Source organism: Pristis pectinata, chromosome 5 (assembly GCF_009764475.1).
Source record: "Pristis pectinata isolate sPriPec2 chromosome 5, sPriPec2.1.pri, whole genome shotgun sequence".
NCBI classification, from domain to species: Eukaryota; Metazoa; Chordata; class Chondrichthyes; order Rhinopristiformes; family Pristidae; genus Pristis; species Pristis pectinata.
In genome coordinates, this window is record NC_067409.1 from 73081683 (window position 1) to 73102984 (window position 21302).

Sequence of the window (21302 nt, forward strand, 5' to 3'; positions counted from 1 at the left end):
AACTCACTCCTGGATGCTCAACTCTGGTCAGCTGCTTTAAGCCATGTCTTAAAGTAAGCCGGTAGAATATGGGTAATGGCTGTGTTCTCCAGTTATTGTGCACAGGCTGCAGAGGCCAGGGCTGAAGGGCTTGGATTTTGTGTGATTCTGAATGGCAGTACCACGTGGGGTTGGTCATGCCTGTTGTGCAGAGTACTGCTGAAGATGCATTGCAGTACACCCTGCCCATTCACCCGGACTCGCTGTTGGACAGAGGCATGACCTCTTCCAGAGGGGGAGTCTGCTCTCTGGTCAACCTGGTGTTCAGCTGCAATGGAAAAGACTGGAGGTTTCAGCTGCTTGCATTTCCCAGGAAGTGGATCTGTAGTTGCCCACTGCAGAAAATAAACTCTCTGCAAGCATTTTTGTCAACATGGGAATGTGGGCAATTTATTGAAAATGGTTGGTTAACTGAATTCAACATCTTGCCCAGACATATTTAAAGTGAGCAGATTCCAGTGCTAGAGCTACATGCTTTTTTGAAATCCATTGTGGTCATTCCCATGGAATTCCTGACCACCACTAACTTTCTGCACTCTCTCACTCTGTCCTTTCCTTTCCCCTGCACTCTAAATAGGAGAGACTTCTCCATGGGCACAGTCACCAATCTCAAATCCTAACTTGTCTACACAGCAAAATGAATCCATGAAGCGAAAGGAGCACTTTTACACCCTTTGGCCCACTATAAGTTTCCATGTCTAATGATGATGGGGATGTGGAAAATTATGGTAGGCCAAAGGGTGTAAAAGTAGTTACAAGGCTTCTAAACCCAAACATGCTTGTCATGTGATAAGGAGATTAATATTTAATCGACATTTAGTTGGACCCAATACAACCAAATTAAACAGATGGAAATAAGGTTGACATTACAATGTCGAATCACTAAATTTGGTTTATGATCTGGATCTAGTTTTCCAACTCCATTCAACACACTTGACTGCATAATCACAAAAGAAAGTTTGTGCAATGGGTAGAGAAACAGCACCTCGTGTTCCTCGGTAGTCTCCAACCCGACGGCACAAACGTAGAATTCTCTAACTTCCGGTAACCGTTCCCCTTTTGTCCCTTCCCCCTTTCTTCCTCCTGATCCAAGTAGCCTCCATCACCCTATCTCTTTTCCCTCTCCATCCCCCCATCACCCACACACTTCCCACTAGTTCTCCTTCCCTTTATTCCATGTTCCACTGTCCTCTCCTGTCAGATTCAGTCTTCAGCCCTTTGTCACTTCCACATATCACCTTTCTGTTTCTTGCACCATTCCCACTCTCCTTCCTCCTTCATCTGCCCATCACCCCTCCTCACCTGGATCTACCTATCACCCAACGGCTCTTGCTCCACCCCTTACCCCCACCTTTTTATACTGGCCATCTCCCCTCTTTCTTTCCAGTCCAGATGAAGGGTCTCTACCCAAAATGTCGACCGTCCATTTCCCTCCATAGATGTTGCCTGACCTGCTGAGTCTCTCCTGCTCCTTTTGTGTGTTGCTCCAGATTTCCAGCATCTGCAGATGTCTCCAAAAGAACATGTTATCCTTGAAACTGCAATATTTAAGACTATCCATGTGTTGGATGAAGCATTAATTCACTTTATTATTGAATTTAAGATTTAAGCACACTGCCTATCATGTTGGACACCAGAAGTAACTGTCTACCTCCCTTGAACAAGCTTGTAACAGCTGATTCTTTGAATAAGAATTCCATTTCTGTTGGGACCTGGAGGTAGTCAGGACAAATACCGTCAGGGTACAGGATCACTTGGGCTACTAACTTGCAACTTTCATTGGAAAAGTAAATGAAATTATGTGATTTGATCCCAGGATCCAGTTAGTAAAAACAATATTTCTTCTATTGTAATAAATGAATTTCCCTGATTGTAAATGGAAGGAATTGTTAAATCCAAGACACCAATAAAATTAGAATAAAGCTGCAACGTGATTGATTTAATGTGATCAATTGGTAGCAATGGTGGGTGATTCTGTGGACTGTACCAATGTAAACTGTTCCAAGTAATCCTAGTTTCCGTTCTTTAATGACAGGCATTGAGATTTCACAACCTAACCAACGTTTCATGATAACCATGGCGGCAAGTTTCATTGCAATGGCAGGTCAGCTGCTTACACCAGGTCTTGCTGCCCTATGTCGCAATTGGCAAATATTGCAAGCTATCATCATCTGTCCATTTACCTTCATGATTCCTTACTGGTGGTAAGTATTTTCACAAATGCAAAACATGTATTGTGAATTGGTGCTGGTACCATTTGTAAGGATTGTCAGTTGAGTTAACACCTACCAACTGCTGTGTACACTTGTGGCTTCTACTGTCACTGTTTCATTTTGCATTGACCTATCCTATCTAATTACATTATATGAAGATCTCCTTAAATATTGGGCCAGATTTAGCTGACGGATGTTCATCAGTTCTACAGAGAGCCACCCGCTTGTTGCAGTTTGCATCTGCGGTATGTGCCAGACATCTGCACCTGTACATCTGACTATTTGCCCGTCCACTGTCTGTCATCTGATCCAGGGTTACTCTGTAACATACCGAACCCTGAGGCCTGATGCACTTTATATCTGGCCCTTCAGCTTTATACCAGCCACAGCTGGCACATGTAATCCAGCCCCATTTATTTGCATGGAGTCATTGATCTTCTGTAGAGATTTTTAGCTAAGTATTTTGTTTGGCTTTGTTTTACAGTATATTTGTTCCTTATTAATAGTACCTAATTATTTAAAATTTAAACAACTTTTTGATTAAATTATTTTCAACTTTGTAAATGCCTCTGATCATTAAAAGCTATTAAGCAATGAGCAGTCAAAGGCTGTCAGGGTGGCACTGGGGCAGGACCTTGGGATGTATGCAAGGAGACTTGGAAACCACTCATGACCTGTTTTGCTCAAGGGACAGATGTGAAACCAAGACCTCTGATAGGAATTGTGCACCAGCAAAGGGTTAGCATGGAGGATGGGAAGTGGATTCCAGCCTGATTTGTCCACTGGCTAATCTGTGTGTTTGCAGCCTTGATGTTGTACTTATCCACGATGAGTTTCCCACTAAACAGCCTCTCTATTGTCGAGATCTCATTTACTGTTCCCACACACTCCAGGCCACCCTACCATCTGAGCTATGCTGCATGTGTCCCACCCTTTTTTCCCTGAACCGGCTTCCAGCTCAGCAGCACCTTTGTGACTTCATCTCCAACCCTCCCTATTGTCAGTACTCCTTGTGTTCTGTGAGGACTCTCCTGTGACAGCTAGGACAGGAAAAGGCCCTTTGACCATGATGTCTGTGCCGACCACAAAGCCAATTTAAACACATTAAAGGTGCCGTGAGAAATGACCCTGGTTGTTAATGCTACTTCAGCTGCTGAGGGCCCAAGCTCTGCATTTTACCAAACTACTTTACCCCTCTTTCCATTAAGGCACTCTGAACCTACCTCATCTATGAATGGTGGGTGAATTCAAAGACATAATTAAAATGAATTATTATTTTAAACATAGAAAAAACTTTGACAATATATTTTATAAAGTCAGCCATGCATTTTCCTTTAAGATTGTGACTTTTGGATCTGGATATTATGTGTGGATACATACCATACCTATTCGGAAAGGAGGAAATAGAAATCTGGATTAGAGGCCTCTTAGTCTAACATCTGTCATTGGGGTAACACTGGAATCCATTATTTAGGAGGTTGTTGCAGTATAATTCAAAAAAGCAGGATGTTTGAGCACAGTCAATAAAGTTTTATTAAAAAGACATAGTGTTTGTCAAATTTATTAGTTTTTTTTTTGCAGAGGGCATATGTGGAGGTTGAATGAAGGGGACCCTATAGAGTTACTGATTTTGGATAACGCTAGTGCAGTTACAAAAGGTTACTGCACAAGTTGAGAACTCGTGCCTTTGGCATAATATAATTGTGCACAGTAGATCAGCTAACCACCAGAAAATGAGGTGAGATGAATGGCTCATTTAAAATGTTGGCAAGCTCTAACTAGTGAGATGCCACGGAGATCGGTGCTGCAGTCTCAGCTGTTCACAATCTAAATCTAATGGGTAGTACGAAGGAATGATTGTATTGAGGCCAGATTGTCTGGTACAAAGACAAGTGGGCAAGCATCTCTAGAAGCATATGGATAGGTTAAATGGCAGATGAAGTATAATGTGGGGGTAATGTGAGGTTTACCCATTTTGGCAGGAAGAATAGATGAGCAGAATGTTGTTGAAATGGAAAGACTCTGGAATGCTGATGTACAAATGGATCAAAATGTCCCCTTGTGTTGGTTTATTAATATGTAACTAATACTGGTGTAATTACCCTACTGTTTGCACTGATCTTTTAATATAGTTGGCTGATTCGGTGTATGTGTGTGGTGCATGGTGACTGAAGCCACTTTTGCATATGTACCCTTTCAGTTCCAGTTTGGGGAGACCTGTGTTAGTGAACCAACTCCCAGCGTTAACATTGCTGAGCCTGCTCTGACGGTGACAGAACTGGGTTTATTTTGTGTGGACCCGAGAGCTGGATTTAGTCCCACAAGCCTGACCATTCCCGGGATCGTAAACTCTACATCAGTTTCTTTTTTTAAAAAAAAAAGCAAGATTAAGTATCTTCAAGCTCAGTCCCCAAGGCCACTTCTTGCTTAACCAAACCCTGCCTACAAATTCTTGAACCTTGTACCTTGGAGCTTACAGTTTCTATTGCTGTATTTACTCTGCTAATCAGCTCAATATTTCAGTGTTTTCCCAGAGTCCCTCAGGTGGCTGCTGGCCACTCACCAGCTGCAAGCTGCTAAAGATTTATTGCTGGATTTTGCACACAAGCACCGACTAGAACTGGAGGATGACGTGAAAGAATTTCTGTCAGGTAATCTGGATGGAACCAGTAATGGGTTAATAAGAGGGCCGGGTTGGTGCATGAGATCTGTTCAATTCTCATTCCTGTCTCCTCTCCAACCAATCTCGGACTGAAATAATCATATTCCTTTTTCTCTTTCTCAATAGAGCTTGATAAAGAACCAAAAGTAAAACCCCAAAAAACATTCATTGTAAAGCTGAAATCTACAAGGATCCTATGGAAGCATATTTTAGTGCTTTGTGTGACTTCGTAAGTACACGTCAAAGTAGAGTTTGTCATGTGCGCAAGTACTTGTATGCACAGGTGCGATGAAAAACTTGCATCAGCATCACAGGCATATGGCGTCATATAAGCAGCATTCACAGGAAAACCATGAATTGTATAGTTTTTTACAAGAAAGATCACAATTAGAACAAAAAAATGTCCATCTTAGTGCAAAGTGATCAAAGTGGTCATAGTGTTGCTACACTGTAGTGATGAGGGTTCTGCCAGTTGGCTCAAAAACCAGATGGTTGAAGGGAAGTAGCTGTTCTTAAACCTGATGGTGTGGGACTTCAGACTTCTGTACCTCCTGCCTGATGGTAGCTGAGAGAAGATGGCATGGCCTGGATGGTGGGAATCTTTGGATGTTGCTACCTTGGGGCAGTGCCTCATGCAGATACTAGCAATAGAAGGGAAGGATGTGCCAGTGATGTCTTCTAAAGATATCCTTGGCACCTTGCCCAAGAGGGCCTTGTCAACAGTGGCAACTGCTGCAACCCTTGCCAATCATGACTATGTCCAAGCATTCCCTGCAGTAGGCAGGGTGGAGAATGCTCCAGAGCAAATCCCCTGGCAATTATCTCCCTTATCCTGAGTGATGGTCTGGTGCAAACAGCCAGCGTTCCGAGCAGCTCCCACCACACACATGACAATCCAGGGAATTCTATAGGCTCCAGGGTTCAGCTGCTGATTTTCTCAAGCTGCTGTGGGGCTCTGCATTCATTCTGAAGTTTGGGTGGGAGTGTGAAGCTAAGGTAAGGGGCTTGTGGAGGTAAATGGTGAGTCTCCAAGAGATCAGGAACGTACTCGTTGAGCTGCCAAAGACCTGGGTAATGAAAGCTGAGGATCAGTGGAATCGGGGAAATGATATAGCCTTAAATTGAGGCAGTGAAGCCTAACCCAAGGATTTGGGGTGGAGATGTTTGTTTCTGTCGTAGATGTATCTAGTGGGTGGGAGGGACGGAGTGGGGCTTGAAGGATCAAGAGTTGGAAATTGTCCATTTGATAGTGAGGAACTGCTGGAGGAAGGAGCAAAGTGGTGCAACCATTGACATGGTCACCAGTGTAATGGAGAAGAGTGTCCTGCAAGTGGGCCTGGATAGGACGGGGTACAGGCTATGAAGTTTGTCCTAGTATTTATCTATATCAAAATCTTAAATGTATGTGCAAAAGAATACTTCAGAATCAGGTGTATTATCACTGACGTGTTGTGAAATTTGTTGTATTGTGGCAGCAGTACAGTGCAAGACATAAAAATTACTATAAGTTACAAAAATAGATAAATAATGCAAAAGAGGACTAATGATGTGTTCATGAACCATTCAGAAATCTGATGGTGGAGGGGAAGAAGCTGTTTCTGAAACATTGTGTGTGGGTCTGCGAGCTCCTATTACTCCTCCCTGATGGTAGTAACGTGAAGAGGGCATCTCCCGGGTGGTGAAGGTCCTTGATGGATGTTGCCTTCTTGAGGCACCGCCTCTTGAAGCTGTCCTCGATGGTGGGGAGGGTTGTGCCTGTGATGGAGCTGGCTGAGTCTACAACCCTCTGCAGCCTCTGTCAATCCTGCGCATTGGACCCTCCATACCAGGCAGTGATGCAACCAGTCAGAATGCTCTCCACTGTAAGTCTATAGAAATTTGCAAGAGTCTTTGGTGACATACCAAATCTCCTCAAACTCCTAACAAAGTAGAGCCACTGGCATGCCACCTTTGTGATTCCATCAATGTGTTGGGCCCAGGATAGATCCTCTGAGATGTTGACACACAGAAACTTGAAGCTGCTCACCCTTTCCACCGCTGACCCCTCAATGAAGACGTGTGTTCTCCCGACTTTCCTTTCCTGAAGTCCACAATCAATTCCTTGGTCTTGCTGACGTTGAGTGTGAGGTTGTTTTTGTGACACCACTCAACCAGCAATCTATCTCACTCTTGTACGCCTCTTCATCGCCATCTGAGATTCTGCCAACAACAGTGGTGTCATTGGCAACTTTTACAGTTGGCCAATAACAAAGGACTTGCTCAGTTTTAAACTGGGGGCCACCTGGGTTATGTAAATAACACTTTGAGTTTGATTGCTGTAGGAAGGCTGCCCACAACCAGTGATTCTCAGCCTTTTAGATCATAAGCCCTACTTATTCACATTGGGTTAATACTCTGTCCCTCATGTCAGGTGGCTACTTCTGTGATGGAGTTGGGACTGTCCCAGGGATTCCTAAGCACTCAAGGCAGGGGTAGCAGCCTTGCCAAATACACTTTTTAACTTGTAAGTGTTTTAATTAAAGCCGTGCAAGCCACTGAACAGTTCATGCTCTACACAAAGTCGTCATAAATCGTCAAGCTGTGGGGTGTCATCTACAAAGTTGCAACAGTCTACGCAATTTGATTATGTTGAAGGATTCACTTGTCAGTCACACAGTAATGATAGGTAACTCTATGACAAGCAAGTCCCTTCAGTCCACAAAGTCCATGCTGACCATTAAGTAATCATTTACACCAATCCTTGCCTAACCCATTTTATTCTTACACATTCCCATCAACTCTCCCGATTCTTTAATTCGCACCCAGAGGAAACCCACATGGTCGCAGGAAGAACATGCAAACTCCACGTGGCATCTGAGGTCATGATTCAACCCAGGTTACTGGGACCAGTGAGGCAGCAACTTTACGAACAGTACCACTGCTGCCCCACCTGTGCATTCTGCCTATTGTTGCACTGTTATTTGGAGTGCACAAAGCATAAATAATCACCATTTATTTCATTGTTTAATCAGCAAATGCTATTGATATTTGATGCGGTTTTGCATGGGTTAATAATAAATGCACCAATTTCAAAGGTAAATTTGGTTTGTACAGTCAAGGAAATTGGATGAATGAAATGCCCTGGAAATGCCCTGCATGCTCTACAGATGTTAATTTTGTTCCCTGTTTTCTGAAGTATTCCAGCCATCTGTTGCTCATGTTGGTCCAACGCCCTCTAATGAAGAACAATCACAACATTCTGATGGCAACTGCTAAACTGCTTGATGTTTGCTTTCCAGTTCAAGATATCCTTTGAACTCATTAGTTAGATTGCAGACCTATAATTCACTGCCCTGAATTGAACATGTTTGAAACTGACAGGTAGGAGGACCATTTGATCCTAAAGGCATTTTATAACTTTAGAGGCATGAGTAGTTCAATTAGAATGTTGTGCGTTTCTTCTGGGTTAAGTCAATGAAATGAATGTATTATCTTGGGTTCTAATCTTGCAGGAAAGGTGAGGTTCCATTCAGACCCGAGTTGTGAATTATAACCTTTAGTTCACTGCTTCAAGTTTAGCTCATGGAATTTAAAGTAAATCATTTCAAGTGGAAGTTGTGACCTCTCCAGGCTCGCCTCCCCTTTACCGTGCAATAGGGCTTCTTGTCCCTGCTCTGAACTTTTACATGGAAAGTGCTTTGGAGCTGGTGTGAAATGGGCACAGCTGATGTAACCTGCACGATCAGCTTTACTAACAGTCCACATCTTTTGTCCTTGCTAACACCACCCTGTGACTTTGCATTTAAACACCATTTTGATCACGTTGCAAAGCAATTAGCTTTTGACTGCATTTCAAAACAAATGCCCTTTCAAAGAATTGTCTTTCAAAGTGATCTTTATTTCATGTGATTCTTAAAATATATTTTACATTTTTCATTTCAGTTTAAACAATTTTTAAATGTCTGAATTTAAAATCACTCAGCTTTTACCGTCAGCGAAGTTGGGTGTGGGGCTTTTGCTGCCTGTTAGGCTTCCGGGAGAGGGGAGGACAAGGGGATTTGAGGAAGATGTTTTTCACTGAAAGGGGCTGATGTCTGGAATGCACTGCCTGAGAAGGTGGTGGAGCAAGGTGCTCTTCCAAAATTTATGAAGCATCTGGACGAACTTTTGAAGGGCCAAACTATAGTGGGCTGGTAAATGGGATTAGTGTAGATGGATGCATGATGGTCAGCATGGATGTGGTGGGCCAAAGGGCCCGTTTCTGTGCTGTATGACTGACTCCAGATGTGGGAGCATTTGTGGATCTTCCTCCTGCAGCCCCAGGGACCTAGACCACACATCTAGGTCAATCTAAACCAGCAGGATAGTCCCTCCACATCTGGTTTTGGCACAGGCATGAGGGGACCGACCCAGCCAGATCTGGTTCTACCTTTTTGCAAAGAAGTGTGTCACTTTTAAAGCTTTAATTTTTATTCTGTTGGCAGATACAAGGATTTGATCAACCCTGACAAACAATCACCAGGCTCCTAGTCCCACTAATTGGTGGCTTCTGTAATCAATTATAGTTGTAATTAGTCTCTTTGTATAGTTGCTGCCATCCTTTAATTGTATGCAGTGTTGTGCTCCTGTACTGTTTCGAATAACAATTTGACCGTAAAGAGATTGGTTCCTTGAGGTGAACCACTTGCTTTCAAATTCTCAAAGTTGTTTGCTCAGATTCCAGCATCTGCAGTCCCTTGTCTCCACCTGCTTTCATTGCCTACAGTAAAAGTTGTTTATTTTGTTTCATGGAGAAAGTGCAGCTTGCAGTGAGCACACTGACTGGAGCAAGAGTATTTCAAGGGAATGACATTGACCTTTAATTCAGACCACTTTCTGCCAGAATTCAGCCTGTATAACAGGCTGAGTTGCAATTCAGCAGTGTGCTTCTCCCCGTGGTTTGGCCCTCCTTGTTCAATGCTACTGAGCAATGATTTGAGAGATGCTGCTATCTTGAATAAATGGCCCAACACTGTCCTCTCTGAGCGGGTGCCCTAATTGCCTGTTCCTGATCCTTGTGAAGAGTGTTGCCAGCTGTGTGTCAGTGGTCCTCATGGTGGCCATTAGTGTACAGTATGCAGCACACAAATCATGTGACGAGTGACCCAAAGAGGTTGGAGACTTGAGTTCAAATCTCGCATTGGTAGCTGTGGAATTTAAATTTTATTGATAATCTGGAATTTTAAATAGACCAACAGATGTAACCATGAATTATTGTAAAATCCCATCTGGGTCACTGCTGATCTTCAGGAGAAGAACTCTCCCTCCTTGCCTGTCTGGCTCATGAGTGGCTCCAGTCCCATCCCCAGCACCCAATCTATTCCTGGTTGGTGAAATGCTGGCACTGGGCTAATGATCTATATTTGGTGGCCACCATGAATAGAGGACCTGTTGCTTGCTGGATCACAAAAACTGAAAATAATTGTTCTTATAAAATGTACTCTGACTCTTCCTGTCCTCTTGATTTTTGTTCTGCAGCCTGGCAGGATTTGGGATCCATAATTGCTTTGCAAAGAGCCTGATGGACCATGAAGGAGAAACACTGAGCAATTTCTACACCCACTACTATATTATGGAATTGATTGGGATTCTCTCCTGTGTGGTCATGTGCTTCCTCGTCGGACTGATAGGGCGAAGAGGCACCCTGCTGGTGTTCACCATTCTGACGGCACTCGCTTCCCTCCTGCAGCTGGGTCTCATAAGCAGTAAGTCTTGCTTTTGCTTATTCGTGCCCCTCCAAACTGCCCCCTGCTTCTCCTTGGGACTGGGCTAATGATCTACATTTGGTGGTCACTGTGGAATAACCAGTCCATTGCTTGGCACATCAGAAAACCAAAAATAACTGGGCAAGGAACACACGAAGGTGCTAAAGGAAATCAGCAGTTCAGGCAACATCTATGGCAACAGTCAACATTTAGGGTCGAGACCCTTCATCTGGCCATTTCCCTCCATAGATGCTGCCTGATCTTACTTCCTCTAGCACCTTTGTGTGTTGCTCCAGATTTTCAGCATCTGCAGTTTGTCTCTCCAATAATTGGGGAGGGGGTGGGTGGGGTGGCAGGTTGAAAGTTGCTCCCTACCTGGGAGCTATATTGAGATATGTTGGGATGTTTGGAAAGAGGGTTGGGTAACCATGAGCAACATTTTATAAGTCAAAGTCGAGTTTATTGTTGTATGTACAAGTGCAATGAAAAACTTGCTTGCAGCAGCATCACAGGCACCTAGCATAATATAAGCAGCATTCACAAGAAAAACATAAATTAAAGATAAATTATACACAATTTTACAAGCAAAACAAAAACACAATTAGAACAAAAAAAATCAAAGTCCATTTTAGTGCAAAGTGATCAGAGTGGTCAGTGTTGTTAAACTGTAGTGGTGATTAGGGTTTTGCTGGTTGGTTCAAGAACCAAATGATTGAAGGGAAGTAGCTGTTCTTGAACCTGGTGGTGTGAAACTTCAGGCTTCTGTATCTCCTGCCCGATGGTAGCTGTGATAAGATGGCATGGCCCAGATGGTGGGGATCTTGGATGGGTCTTGTCTCCTGAGGCAGCAGCACCTGTAGATACTATCAGTAGTGGGGAGGGATGTGCCCATGATGTATTGGGCTGAGTCCACTACTCTCTGCAGCTTCTTGCGTTCCTCTGCATTTGAATTGCCATACCAGACCATGATGTAACCAGTTAGGATACATCTGTAGAAGTTTGTGGGAGTGTTTGGTGACAAGTCAAACCTTGTTAACCTTCCAAGAAAGTAAAGACACTGGTGCGCTTTCCTTATGATTGCATTTATGTGCTGAGCCCAGGACAGCTCCAAATTGAAAAATCTTTCTGAGCTATAATTTCAAAGCCATATTTTCTGCTGCAGGATGCCAGGAGTTGGACTTGACCACGCCTGTTTAGAAATTTATATTTTTGTGTGGAAAACAGGAATAGAAAGCAATGTATCAGCTGTGAATGTGTTCATAAACTATCTTGAAGAATGGCGGAGTTAACAGCAAAAGAATGTAGTGTGCATTAGAGGGGCTGAATTCAGTGTGATGTCAGGTGCCAGAGGAGTTTGGATTGGGAGAAAGAAAGCAAAGAGATGATGCTTAAATTGGAACTGCTAATTGCTAATGGGAAAGATAATGCAAAGGGAATAATAGTTACACCTGTTGATGTAAAAGAAAATCACATTGTTAAAATAATGAGAGTTCAGCAGAGAGGACTCTAACTTCCAGACACTGTTCAGACAATCATTTTACCAATGGTCCTAAACTCCATCTTAAGCAGCTTATTTGCCCTAACAAAGTTTAAGTCAGATTTTCCGCTGTAATATAATGCCTGTACCCCATCCAGCACTTCCAAGGCAGTGTCTCAGCTGCCCAGTCCCAGACTGTAGAATCTATTGTTATTGAAATGAGCCCTACAGAGGAATTAATAGAAAGCCAACATGATTTTTCATGTTGACAACTGAAACCATATGGCATGGCAGGCCATCAGGCTTTGCATTACAACCTAGTCAAAGGATGGTAACAAGTCAAACAAGTTTTGGTAGTGAGAGAGGAGGGGGAGGAGGCAAGGGAGAGAGGAATAGACTGGAGACAAGAGACTGCAGATGTCACCGTTGAGTTTATTGTCATTTGTACATGTATGCACAGGTGCAGTGAAAAACTTGCAGCAGCATCACAGGCACATGGCATCATATAAGCAGCATTCACAAAAAGAAAAATTAACAATATAAATTGTACACAATTTTTTTACAAAGAGCACCATTAGAACAAAAAAATCCATTTTAGTGCAAGTGATCAAAGTGTTGCTAAACTGTAGTAACTAGGGTTGTGTAAGTCAGTTTAAAAACAGAATGGTTGAAGGGAAGTGGCTGTTCTTGAACCCGGTGGTGTGGGACTTCAGGCTTCTGTACCTCCCTGCCCGATAGTAGTTGCGAGAAGAAGGCATGGCCTGGATGGTGGGGATCTTTGGATGTAGCCACCTTGAGGCTGCGCCTTCTGTTGATACTACCAATGGTGGAAAGGGATGTGCGCATGATGTATTGGGCTAAGTCCACTACTATGCAGCTGCTTGCGTTCCTGTACATTCGAATTGCCTTGCCAGTCTGATGCAACTAGTTAGGATACTTTCAGCAGTACATCTGTAGAAGTTTGTTCGAGATATTGGAATCTAGAGCAAGAACTAACTGCAGGAGGAACTCGGTGGGTCAAGCAGCATCTGTGGAGGCAAAGGGTTAAAATTTTGGGTTGAGCCCCAGCATCAGGACTGAATTATTCTATTGTCATTTTAATAACAGATACTGATGTTCCACTGCTTTTTAACAGTGCATTTGAGACTGTAAATAGTGCGCAATTTATTTTTAATTACTCCACAACACTATTTTAAATAATACTACTTATAAGAACTTCAACAACAATTAAATGAAGTGCTGCAATATCACACAGTGAATTTTTATGCCAGAGAAGTTGACTCCAATAATTAACACATCACTTTTTGGAGAGAGTACGCTTGAAATGGCTGGTCTGATCTTTTTGTGGTGAATCTTATTTGTATCTGCTGTGCAAGTACAGAAACTTCACCCTGTTCGATGCAATTCAACAGGCAAACAGCAAGGATTCTAATGCTAGCAACTTTTAGATATTTAACCACATGAGCCATTGTTGTTAATAATCATTTGAACAGTATGTTATCTGGTCCATACAATGAACCCCACTTCCTTGCAAGCTACCACCCCATTTCCCCCACACTGCCTCACATTGGCTCCTGATTAAGAAATGCCTCACCTCTTTAAAAATTCTCATCCTTGTTTTCAAATCTTGCTGTGGTTTCATCCTTCCCTATCTGATGTCCATCTCCTCCACCCTGACTACCCTGAGGCAAATGCCATCCAATGCTGGGGCCTCATCATCACTTTTGCCACTGAGGCCCTTTGCTCTGTAGTGCCCTTTGCCTCTTAACTTTTCTCCCCTCCTTTTAATATGCCTCTTAATCCTTCCTTTTGGCCACCTGCCCTATTATCAAGTGGTTCTGCACAACTTTTATCTGATGGGATGCTGTTGTTACATGAAGCAGCTATGTAAATGATCTGATGTCATTAGAGATAACCAGAGCATATGTCAGCAAAATGTAGTCAGCAGGCTTCCTGACTGGTTTATAAACATTTGTAGGCTACTGTTGGCATTTTGAGGTCTCACTGCTTTGATCCTGCCCAGCTCACAATGAAAACATTGTCAGAGCAGGACAATTACCACACTGACTTTTCCCATCCTGTAGTTTGTAGTGGTGTTCAGCATAACCAGTGTCACCTGGGCAAGGTTTAAGGTAAGGCCCATCCACCCTTGTAAGAGAACAATCTGCAACATCTTAAACTCTTTGCATTCTGCGTGAACTAGATAGCCCAATCTGGTCACAATCTCGTGATGTACTGCATTCTTTTCATTGCTGTAATATGTTGTGTTCTGAAGTTTGCTGCTTGGTTTCTAAGAATGTGAATTGGATCTGCTGTGCAAAGGGTCACTGAGCAAGGAGGAAGCTCGATGTTACCTGATGCATCATCTTTACTCTGGGATTCTATAAATAGTGAAGAGGAGCAGGAACTCCTGAGGTTAATTCATTTGAATCCACTGATGTGTGTAATTAATCTCCAAACTTGTATGGCTTACCAGTTAGTGCTTCCTCCTGGCAGTGTCCTAATAGTTGGCACGCAGTTGCACCTCACTGACTGAAGTACATACAACAGATTTCCATGAATTTCATGGTCCTGTTTGTCCTTGGGACCAAGCAGTTTTTGTTTGTGCAGAGGTGAGCCCTCTATAACCATCCGTATGTATCACTTTCAGACTGGCCCTCGCCCTAAGCTGGAATCAACACAGCTGAATTGTTCATACCATGAAAACCAAAGACCCAGCATAGGAACACTAAGTGGGTGTAGGATATATAGCGGTTAGCGTAACGCTTTACAGCGCCAGCGACCTGGGTTCAATTCTGGTCACTGTAAGGAGTTTATACGTTCTCCCCATGTCTTGGTGGGTTTCCTCCAGGTGCTCCGGTTTCCTCCAGGTGCTCCAGTTTCCTCCCACTTTCCAAAGACATACGGGTTAAGAAGTTGTGAGCATGCTATGTTGGCGCTGGAAGTGTGGCGACACTTGCGGGCTGCCCCCAGAACACTCTACGCAAAAGATGCATTTCACTGTGTTTAATGTACATGTGACCAATAAAGATATCTTATGGTCATTCAACCCCTTGAACCTGTTCTAGCTTTCAGTAAGGTGCATGGTCCCCACATTCTGATTTTCCCCCTACTGTCCATGTGATTATCACCCTCCACCCTCGACATGCATTTAACTTCACATCCACAATCCCTTAAGGTAGAGAATTCCAAAGAATCAAAACCTACTGCTTAAAGTAATCTTTCCTCACCTCTGTCCTGTCTAGGACTGGCCCCTTATCCTGAGACCATGCCCCTAATTGTGAACTCTGCAGCCTGAAAGAACAGCATCTCTCCTGATATTTCTGAGAATCTCAAAGGTCCCAGTGAGTTCACCTCGCATTACTCTGAACTCCAGCCTTGCTCTCTCTCTGCATGGGACAATCCCTGGCAGTATTGAGACCTGGCATTGTCCTCTGCCTCCCATCTGCCATGTTCCCAACAGTCTAACAACCAGACCTCCCAGACTAGTTGTTTACCTTGCCGTTGAATGCCCTGTGTATTAGATGTGGGTGTCTGTGACTCAGCACGTCACTATTCTGGGGCAAAATAACATACACAGGCTGATATCAAAGGCCTTTCCTCTAGGTTGCTCTAGACTGGCTCAGTGGAGAAGTGATGCTGCTGGGTCAGTGTCCAACTGAATTTCACTTGCTGTCAAATCCTGCTCTGTGGAATATTCCAGATGTATGTTCTTAAAGGCATCCTGTCAACCTGCTGAATTGTACAGAAGTACAGATGCCAAGGTTGGCTTGTTTTCCCCGTGATTATGCATTGGACCTCACTTGTGGGAGAACCAAGGCAGCTAGAATTGTGCAAGAGACATTCGTATGAGCAAGTAACTCCTCAAAATACAGGAGGATTAAACTGATAATCATTTGAAACTGGATATTCCGGTGACTTGCCATGAAACATTCGATTGCAAGCTCTCAGCCAGTGTGATCAAACAGGAGGCCAGCACTTTGACCATGCTTGTATGTCATTTATTGGCCAGTCATTTGGTTCTGAATATGCCTCCCTCTTGCCCCCAACCAGTTAAACAGTCCTGTTTGTTGATATTGCAAATCTCTAAAAATCAAAAGGAATTTGTTTTTTAAAAACACCTTGATTCCACATCTTATTAAATAATTTCTCCTTGGTTTATATTAAGCACCAATAAAATGGGAAATGCTGGAAACAATCAAGTCAGGCAGCATCTGTTGAAATAGAAACAAGTTAATGTTTCGGGTCAGAGAACTGATGAAGGGTCTTGCCCATGAGATGTTAACTTTCTCTTTCCACAAATGCTGCCTGACCTGAGTATTTCCATCACTTTCTATTTTAATGTCAGATTTCTAGCATCTGCAATGTTTTTGATTGACAAAGCTGTTACTTAACATAAATGTTTGTGGAGTGATTAAATCGACTGCTACTTCAGTCACTCATCTCAGTCACTGATCTGAGAGTTTTCTCTATTTTTTGTTTTGGTCTCTTTCACCTTAATTCTTTACACCTTGAGCTTATAAACACCTCAACAGGTTGCAGAGAGGTTTGTCAATGTTCTGTCACTTGATAACTGCAGTATTTGGATACTGAAATTGACCATTTCATTTGTACTTGCAGGCAATCCCAAACATCTTGTCTTAATGAGATCCTAATTGAAACTCAGGATGACTTAATAGTAACACAATCATTTGAAAATGTTAATGTCTAACCTGTTTTCCTTGTTATTTGCTTCCTTCACAAACGAGAATAATTCCATGCAGGAAGCTGTCCCCTATTCAAAAAATAATTCTTGCAATGTGACATGGCTAGAGATTCATGAATAGCTTTGTTGTGAGAGCACTGGAGGGACCTAGTGCAGTAATCCTATTGAGATGAAAACCCTCTGGCTGACTAGTGCAGAATAAAATTGGCTTCTTATACACAGATGCACACATGAACCATTGAATTACGAATTTTTTTTCACTCATTTTCTGAATGCATTAAAAGGTACACATTGTGAAAATGGATGAAGGATATGAACAAAGACTAACCAGTTTGGTTGCTTGTCTTGAGATTTTGTGGTTTCTCTGGGGCTGTGGAGTGAATTGGTTTATCGAGATGGAATTGTATTTTACTGGTTTAATTTGTTCTGCTGGTTTCAGTGGTATCGAGGCAGTTTCAGGTAAAAGATGGCTCTGTGAATGTTGACAAGTCCAGGATCTGTCACCCTGTATATTGGCACAAGCCCAGGTAACAAGTGCCCACAATCCTTGCATCAATATAGTAATGTATTGATGCAAATGTAATGCTCCCACAACCTCTTCCCCTCAGTTACTGGGAGTTCTTTCCCAGTCACTGCTCCCTCTGTACTTATTAGTACTGCTTCCAAAGTAATTCCAGGCCCACACTTCCCAAGAAAAGCTTCAAAGAGTGGCCAGGCTTGGGAGTTGCACAGTAGGGAGGATCCATCTTTGAGTTCAAGCTCCAAGACAGCTGTGTGTGTGAATCAAACCTTCAAACAGTGCCTGCATTGAGCACAGGAGACTGGCATCAGGACAACACGTGGTCTGCAAAGTTGGCTGATTGGCCTTATTTCAGTTAGAGTTTTGCTGATTTTTTTTTTATTCTCCAATTGCTTGTGAAATGTGTTGTGAATGGATTTTATGCTTTATTTATGGGGGGGGGGGTAGAGATTGATTTTTTTTTTATTGCCTGTTATACGAGAAGATCTGGGTAATTGGGTAATTTGAAACAATAACTGTAAACCATCACTCTCAATCCCAACATGTTTTTCTCTTGTAGACCTGGTCAAGTACCTGCAGCAACCATTTTCTCTTGTGTTTTCCATTGTGGGTTTGTTTTCATCCCATTCGATGGGGAATCTGAGCATCTTCTTGTGTGCTGAGCTCACGCCTACTGTTATCAGGTAAGACCATAGTCAAACAGATGTTGGGCTTTTGAGTTCTGTTTACACAGTGAAGGTTCTGTTCTGCTTGCAAAGTGAAGTTTGTTTGAGCAGAAAATCTGCCTAATTCACCCGTTTGTAGTGGATGGCATCTGCAAGGTGTTCCTGATTGAGCAAAACCTATAGGGGAGTTGTCAGGGAATGGTTACAGAGCCAGAGGCCATTCAGTTCATGTCTGTCTGGCCCTTTCTCCATAAATTTTTCTCCACCATGTACTTATCCAATTCCTTCGGGAAGGCCTCGGGGAACCTGCCCCCACCACACCTGCCTGTACGTTCCAGATTCTGATGTGTATAAAAGCTTAAATCTCTTCCCCTTTGTTTTCTATCTCCGACCTCTGGTCTTCGACACCTCCACCAATGGGAACAAGTCCCACTGTCCACTTTGTCACAATCAAGTTGCCCCTCAGCCTTCCCTTATATAAAAAAAATCAGCCCCAGCCCCTCTAATCTCTCCTTGTAACTGTGATTTTTCTCCCATCCCAGGAACAATTCTCATGAATCTTTTCTGGACCTTCTCTAATGCCTTCACGCCCACCCTGTAGTGGGGTGAACAGAACGTCATGTAATTCTCCAGCCAACCGGTGCTTTGTAAAGGTTCAGCATGACTTCCCTGCTTTTGTACTCTATGCCCAGAATGGTGTATGCCTTACTAACCACTCTGTCAACCTGCCCTGCCACTTTCAATGATTTCAGCACCCACACCCCCAGGAATTCTGCTCCTGAACCCTTTTAGAACAGAATCTTTTATTCTGAACTGTCTCTCAGTCTTCCTACCAAACTGCATCCCCTCACATCTCTCCGCATTAAACTTCCTCTGCCATGTGTCTGTGTATTCCATCACCCTGTTTATATTCTGCTGTAGCATAATTGATATTCTTGCAGTTTGCAATCCTGTCGAGTTCCGTCATCAAATTTAGAAATTGTGGCTTGCACCTCCAACTCTAGATCATTATAGATATTTTTTTTTAAAAGCCTCTAATGTAAGTGCCACTACTCTCCTTCCTGCAGGCCAAGAAAGAATCATTCACCATGACGCTCAATTTTCTGTTACATGGCCAACTTTGTGCCATGCTGTCAATATAAGATAAGATCTTTATTATTCACATGTACGTTGAAACGCAGTGAAATGCATCTTTTGCATAGTGGTCTGGGGGCAGCCTGCAAGTGTCGCCACACTTCTGGTGCCAACATAGCACGCCCACAACTTTCTAACCTGTACGTCTTTGGAATGTGGGAGGAAACCGGAGCACCTGAAGGAAACCCACAAAGTCACAGGGAGAACATACAAACTTCTTACAGTGGCCGGAATTGAACCTGGGTCACTGGCGCTGCAAAGTGTTACGCTAACCACTATACTACTGTGCCTGTCTTTGTGCTATATGCTTCAACTTTGCTGTTGAGTCCATTGTGGCACCTGATCTAAAGCCTTCTGGAAATCCAGGTACAACATTTAGTCTGCATTGCCCTCCATCAAAAAAACTTATCAAATTGGTTAAAGAGGATTTGCCTCTATATCTATGCTTGCTTACCTTAATCTGTTTTTGTCCATGTAACTATTAATCAATTTTAACATGACTATTTCCTCCATCATTATTATTCTGGAAGCCCTGTCTTCCCAGGTGAAGACAAATACAAAGTACTCATTTAGTACTTCCACATGCATCCATGTGCAAATTCCCATTTTTGTCCTTAAATGTACCACTCCTCCTCCTGTGCCTATAGATGGATTCCCGTTTATGTTGGCAGCTCACCTTTTTTCATACTCTTTGCCTCTCACTTTCCCTCTAATTCTTTACTGATCGATCTGGTTCTTGCTGGTTTTTATTTTCTCCTTCTCTTCAACCTTCACATTTCCCACAACATGGGAGGGTATCCAGCCCATTGAGTCTTTGCCATTTCTCAGCACAATCCTATTGATGACATTCCCCCGCTTGACATTCCCCCGCTTATTACCTGTAACCTGTTTTCAACATGATGCTTGTCATAAGCAGCCTCTTGCTCTGTTCTACTCTCGTTTATCATCCAACGAGCTCTAAATTTGTCTTTTGTCCCTGATGGAAATGTGCCTCAACTCCTCCTGAACCATCTCTTTGCTAAAGAGTGGAGAATGAGGAGACAGTGCTGGTGTGGGTGGGGGGGAAGGACATTGCAGGCAAGATCAGCATTTAATTCCCACCCTTAACTGCCCTTGACAAAGTGGTGTTGATGGGGTGTGAGTTCCAGATTTAGTTCTGTAGCGCACCACCTTTTTTTTGAAGGAGGACCAAATTGATTCCACACTACTTCAGAGCGGCAAGCTTGCGAAACTGCTTTTGTGTTAACCCCAAATAGCCAGATGTTGATTTTAGTCAGGTATGTGAAAGCATTAAATGTTACCGTTTGCTACAGAACAGCAGGCTAATGATTAGTCTCCTTGTTTAACAGGTGGGGAATTTTGTTCTGTGTTTGACAGTGCCATGGAACCTGGGCACATGGGATCTGTGTCCAGGAATTACCTCTTATCCATTGTTTTACAGATTGAACTGAACTTCAATCTACCACTTTAACTTTTCTATATCCCTTTTGGAAACTCTAACCTCTTAACAATTTGCTTTCCCACCTGTCTTTCAAGATTTGACGGCAATGTATTTGGTCCCTTCATCTCATTAATATAGATTATAAACAATTGAGGCTCTGGTACTCATCCCTGTGGTTGCTAGTTACAGTTTGCCACCTGAAAATGATCCATTTATCCTAACTCTGTTCTCCAGTAGTTAATTAACCTTTTACTCTTACACCATGAGCTCTTATCCTGCACTGTATCTCTTTGTGGCATGTTATTGGATGCATTTTGGAAATCCAAATACATTACATCTGGTTCCCCTTTATTCCCCTTGCCTGTTATATCCTCAATTCTAAATTTGTCAAACACAATTTCTCTGTCATGAAACAATGCTGTCTCTGCCTAATTGTTATAATTTTCTCGCTGTCCCTCTACTTGTGAATAAACATATGTGGATGTAATTAAGCTAGAGAGGGTGCAGGAAAGATTCACGGGAATGTTACTGGGACTGGAGTGCTTGAGTTATAAGGAGAGATTGGAAAGGCTGGGACTGATTCCTATGGAGTGAAGGAGACTGAGGGATGCCCTAATGGTGGTTTATAAAATTGAGGACATAAATAAGGTAGACAGTTGGTCTTTTTTCCCAGGGTAGGGGAGTTCAAAACTACAGGCTGTAACTCTAAAGTGAGAGGGGAAA

General features: G+C 42.9%; 1 protein-coding gene across 2 annotated transcripts in view; it reads left to right on the plus strand.

Annotated features, from left to right (window-relative positions):
* LOC127570602 (solute carrier family 22 member 23-like) overlaps positions 1–21302 on the plus strand; it is a 70454-nt gene that overhangs the window by 40542 nt on the left and 8610 nt on the right. For both annotated transcript variants that reach the window (XM_052016301.1, XM_052016302.1), the window contains exons 4-8: positions 2075–2243; positions 4776–4903; positions 5041–5143; positions 10411–10637; positions 17899–18022. In XM_052016301.1, the coding sequence (XP_051872261.1) occupies positions 2075–2243; positions 4776–4903; positions 5041–5143; positions 10411–10637; positions 17899–18022 (751 nt within the window). The remainder of the gene's footprint in view (positions 1–2074; positions 2244–4775; positions 4904–5040; positions 5144–10410; positions 10638–17898; positions 18023–21302) is intronic.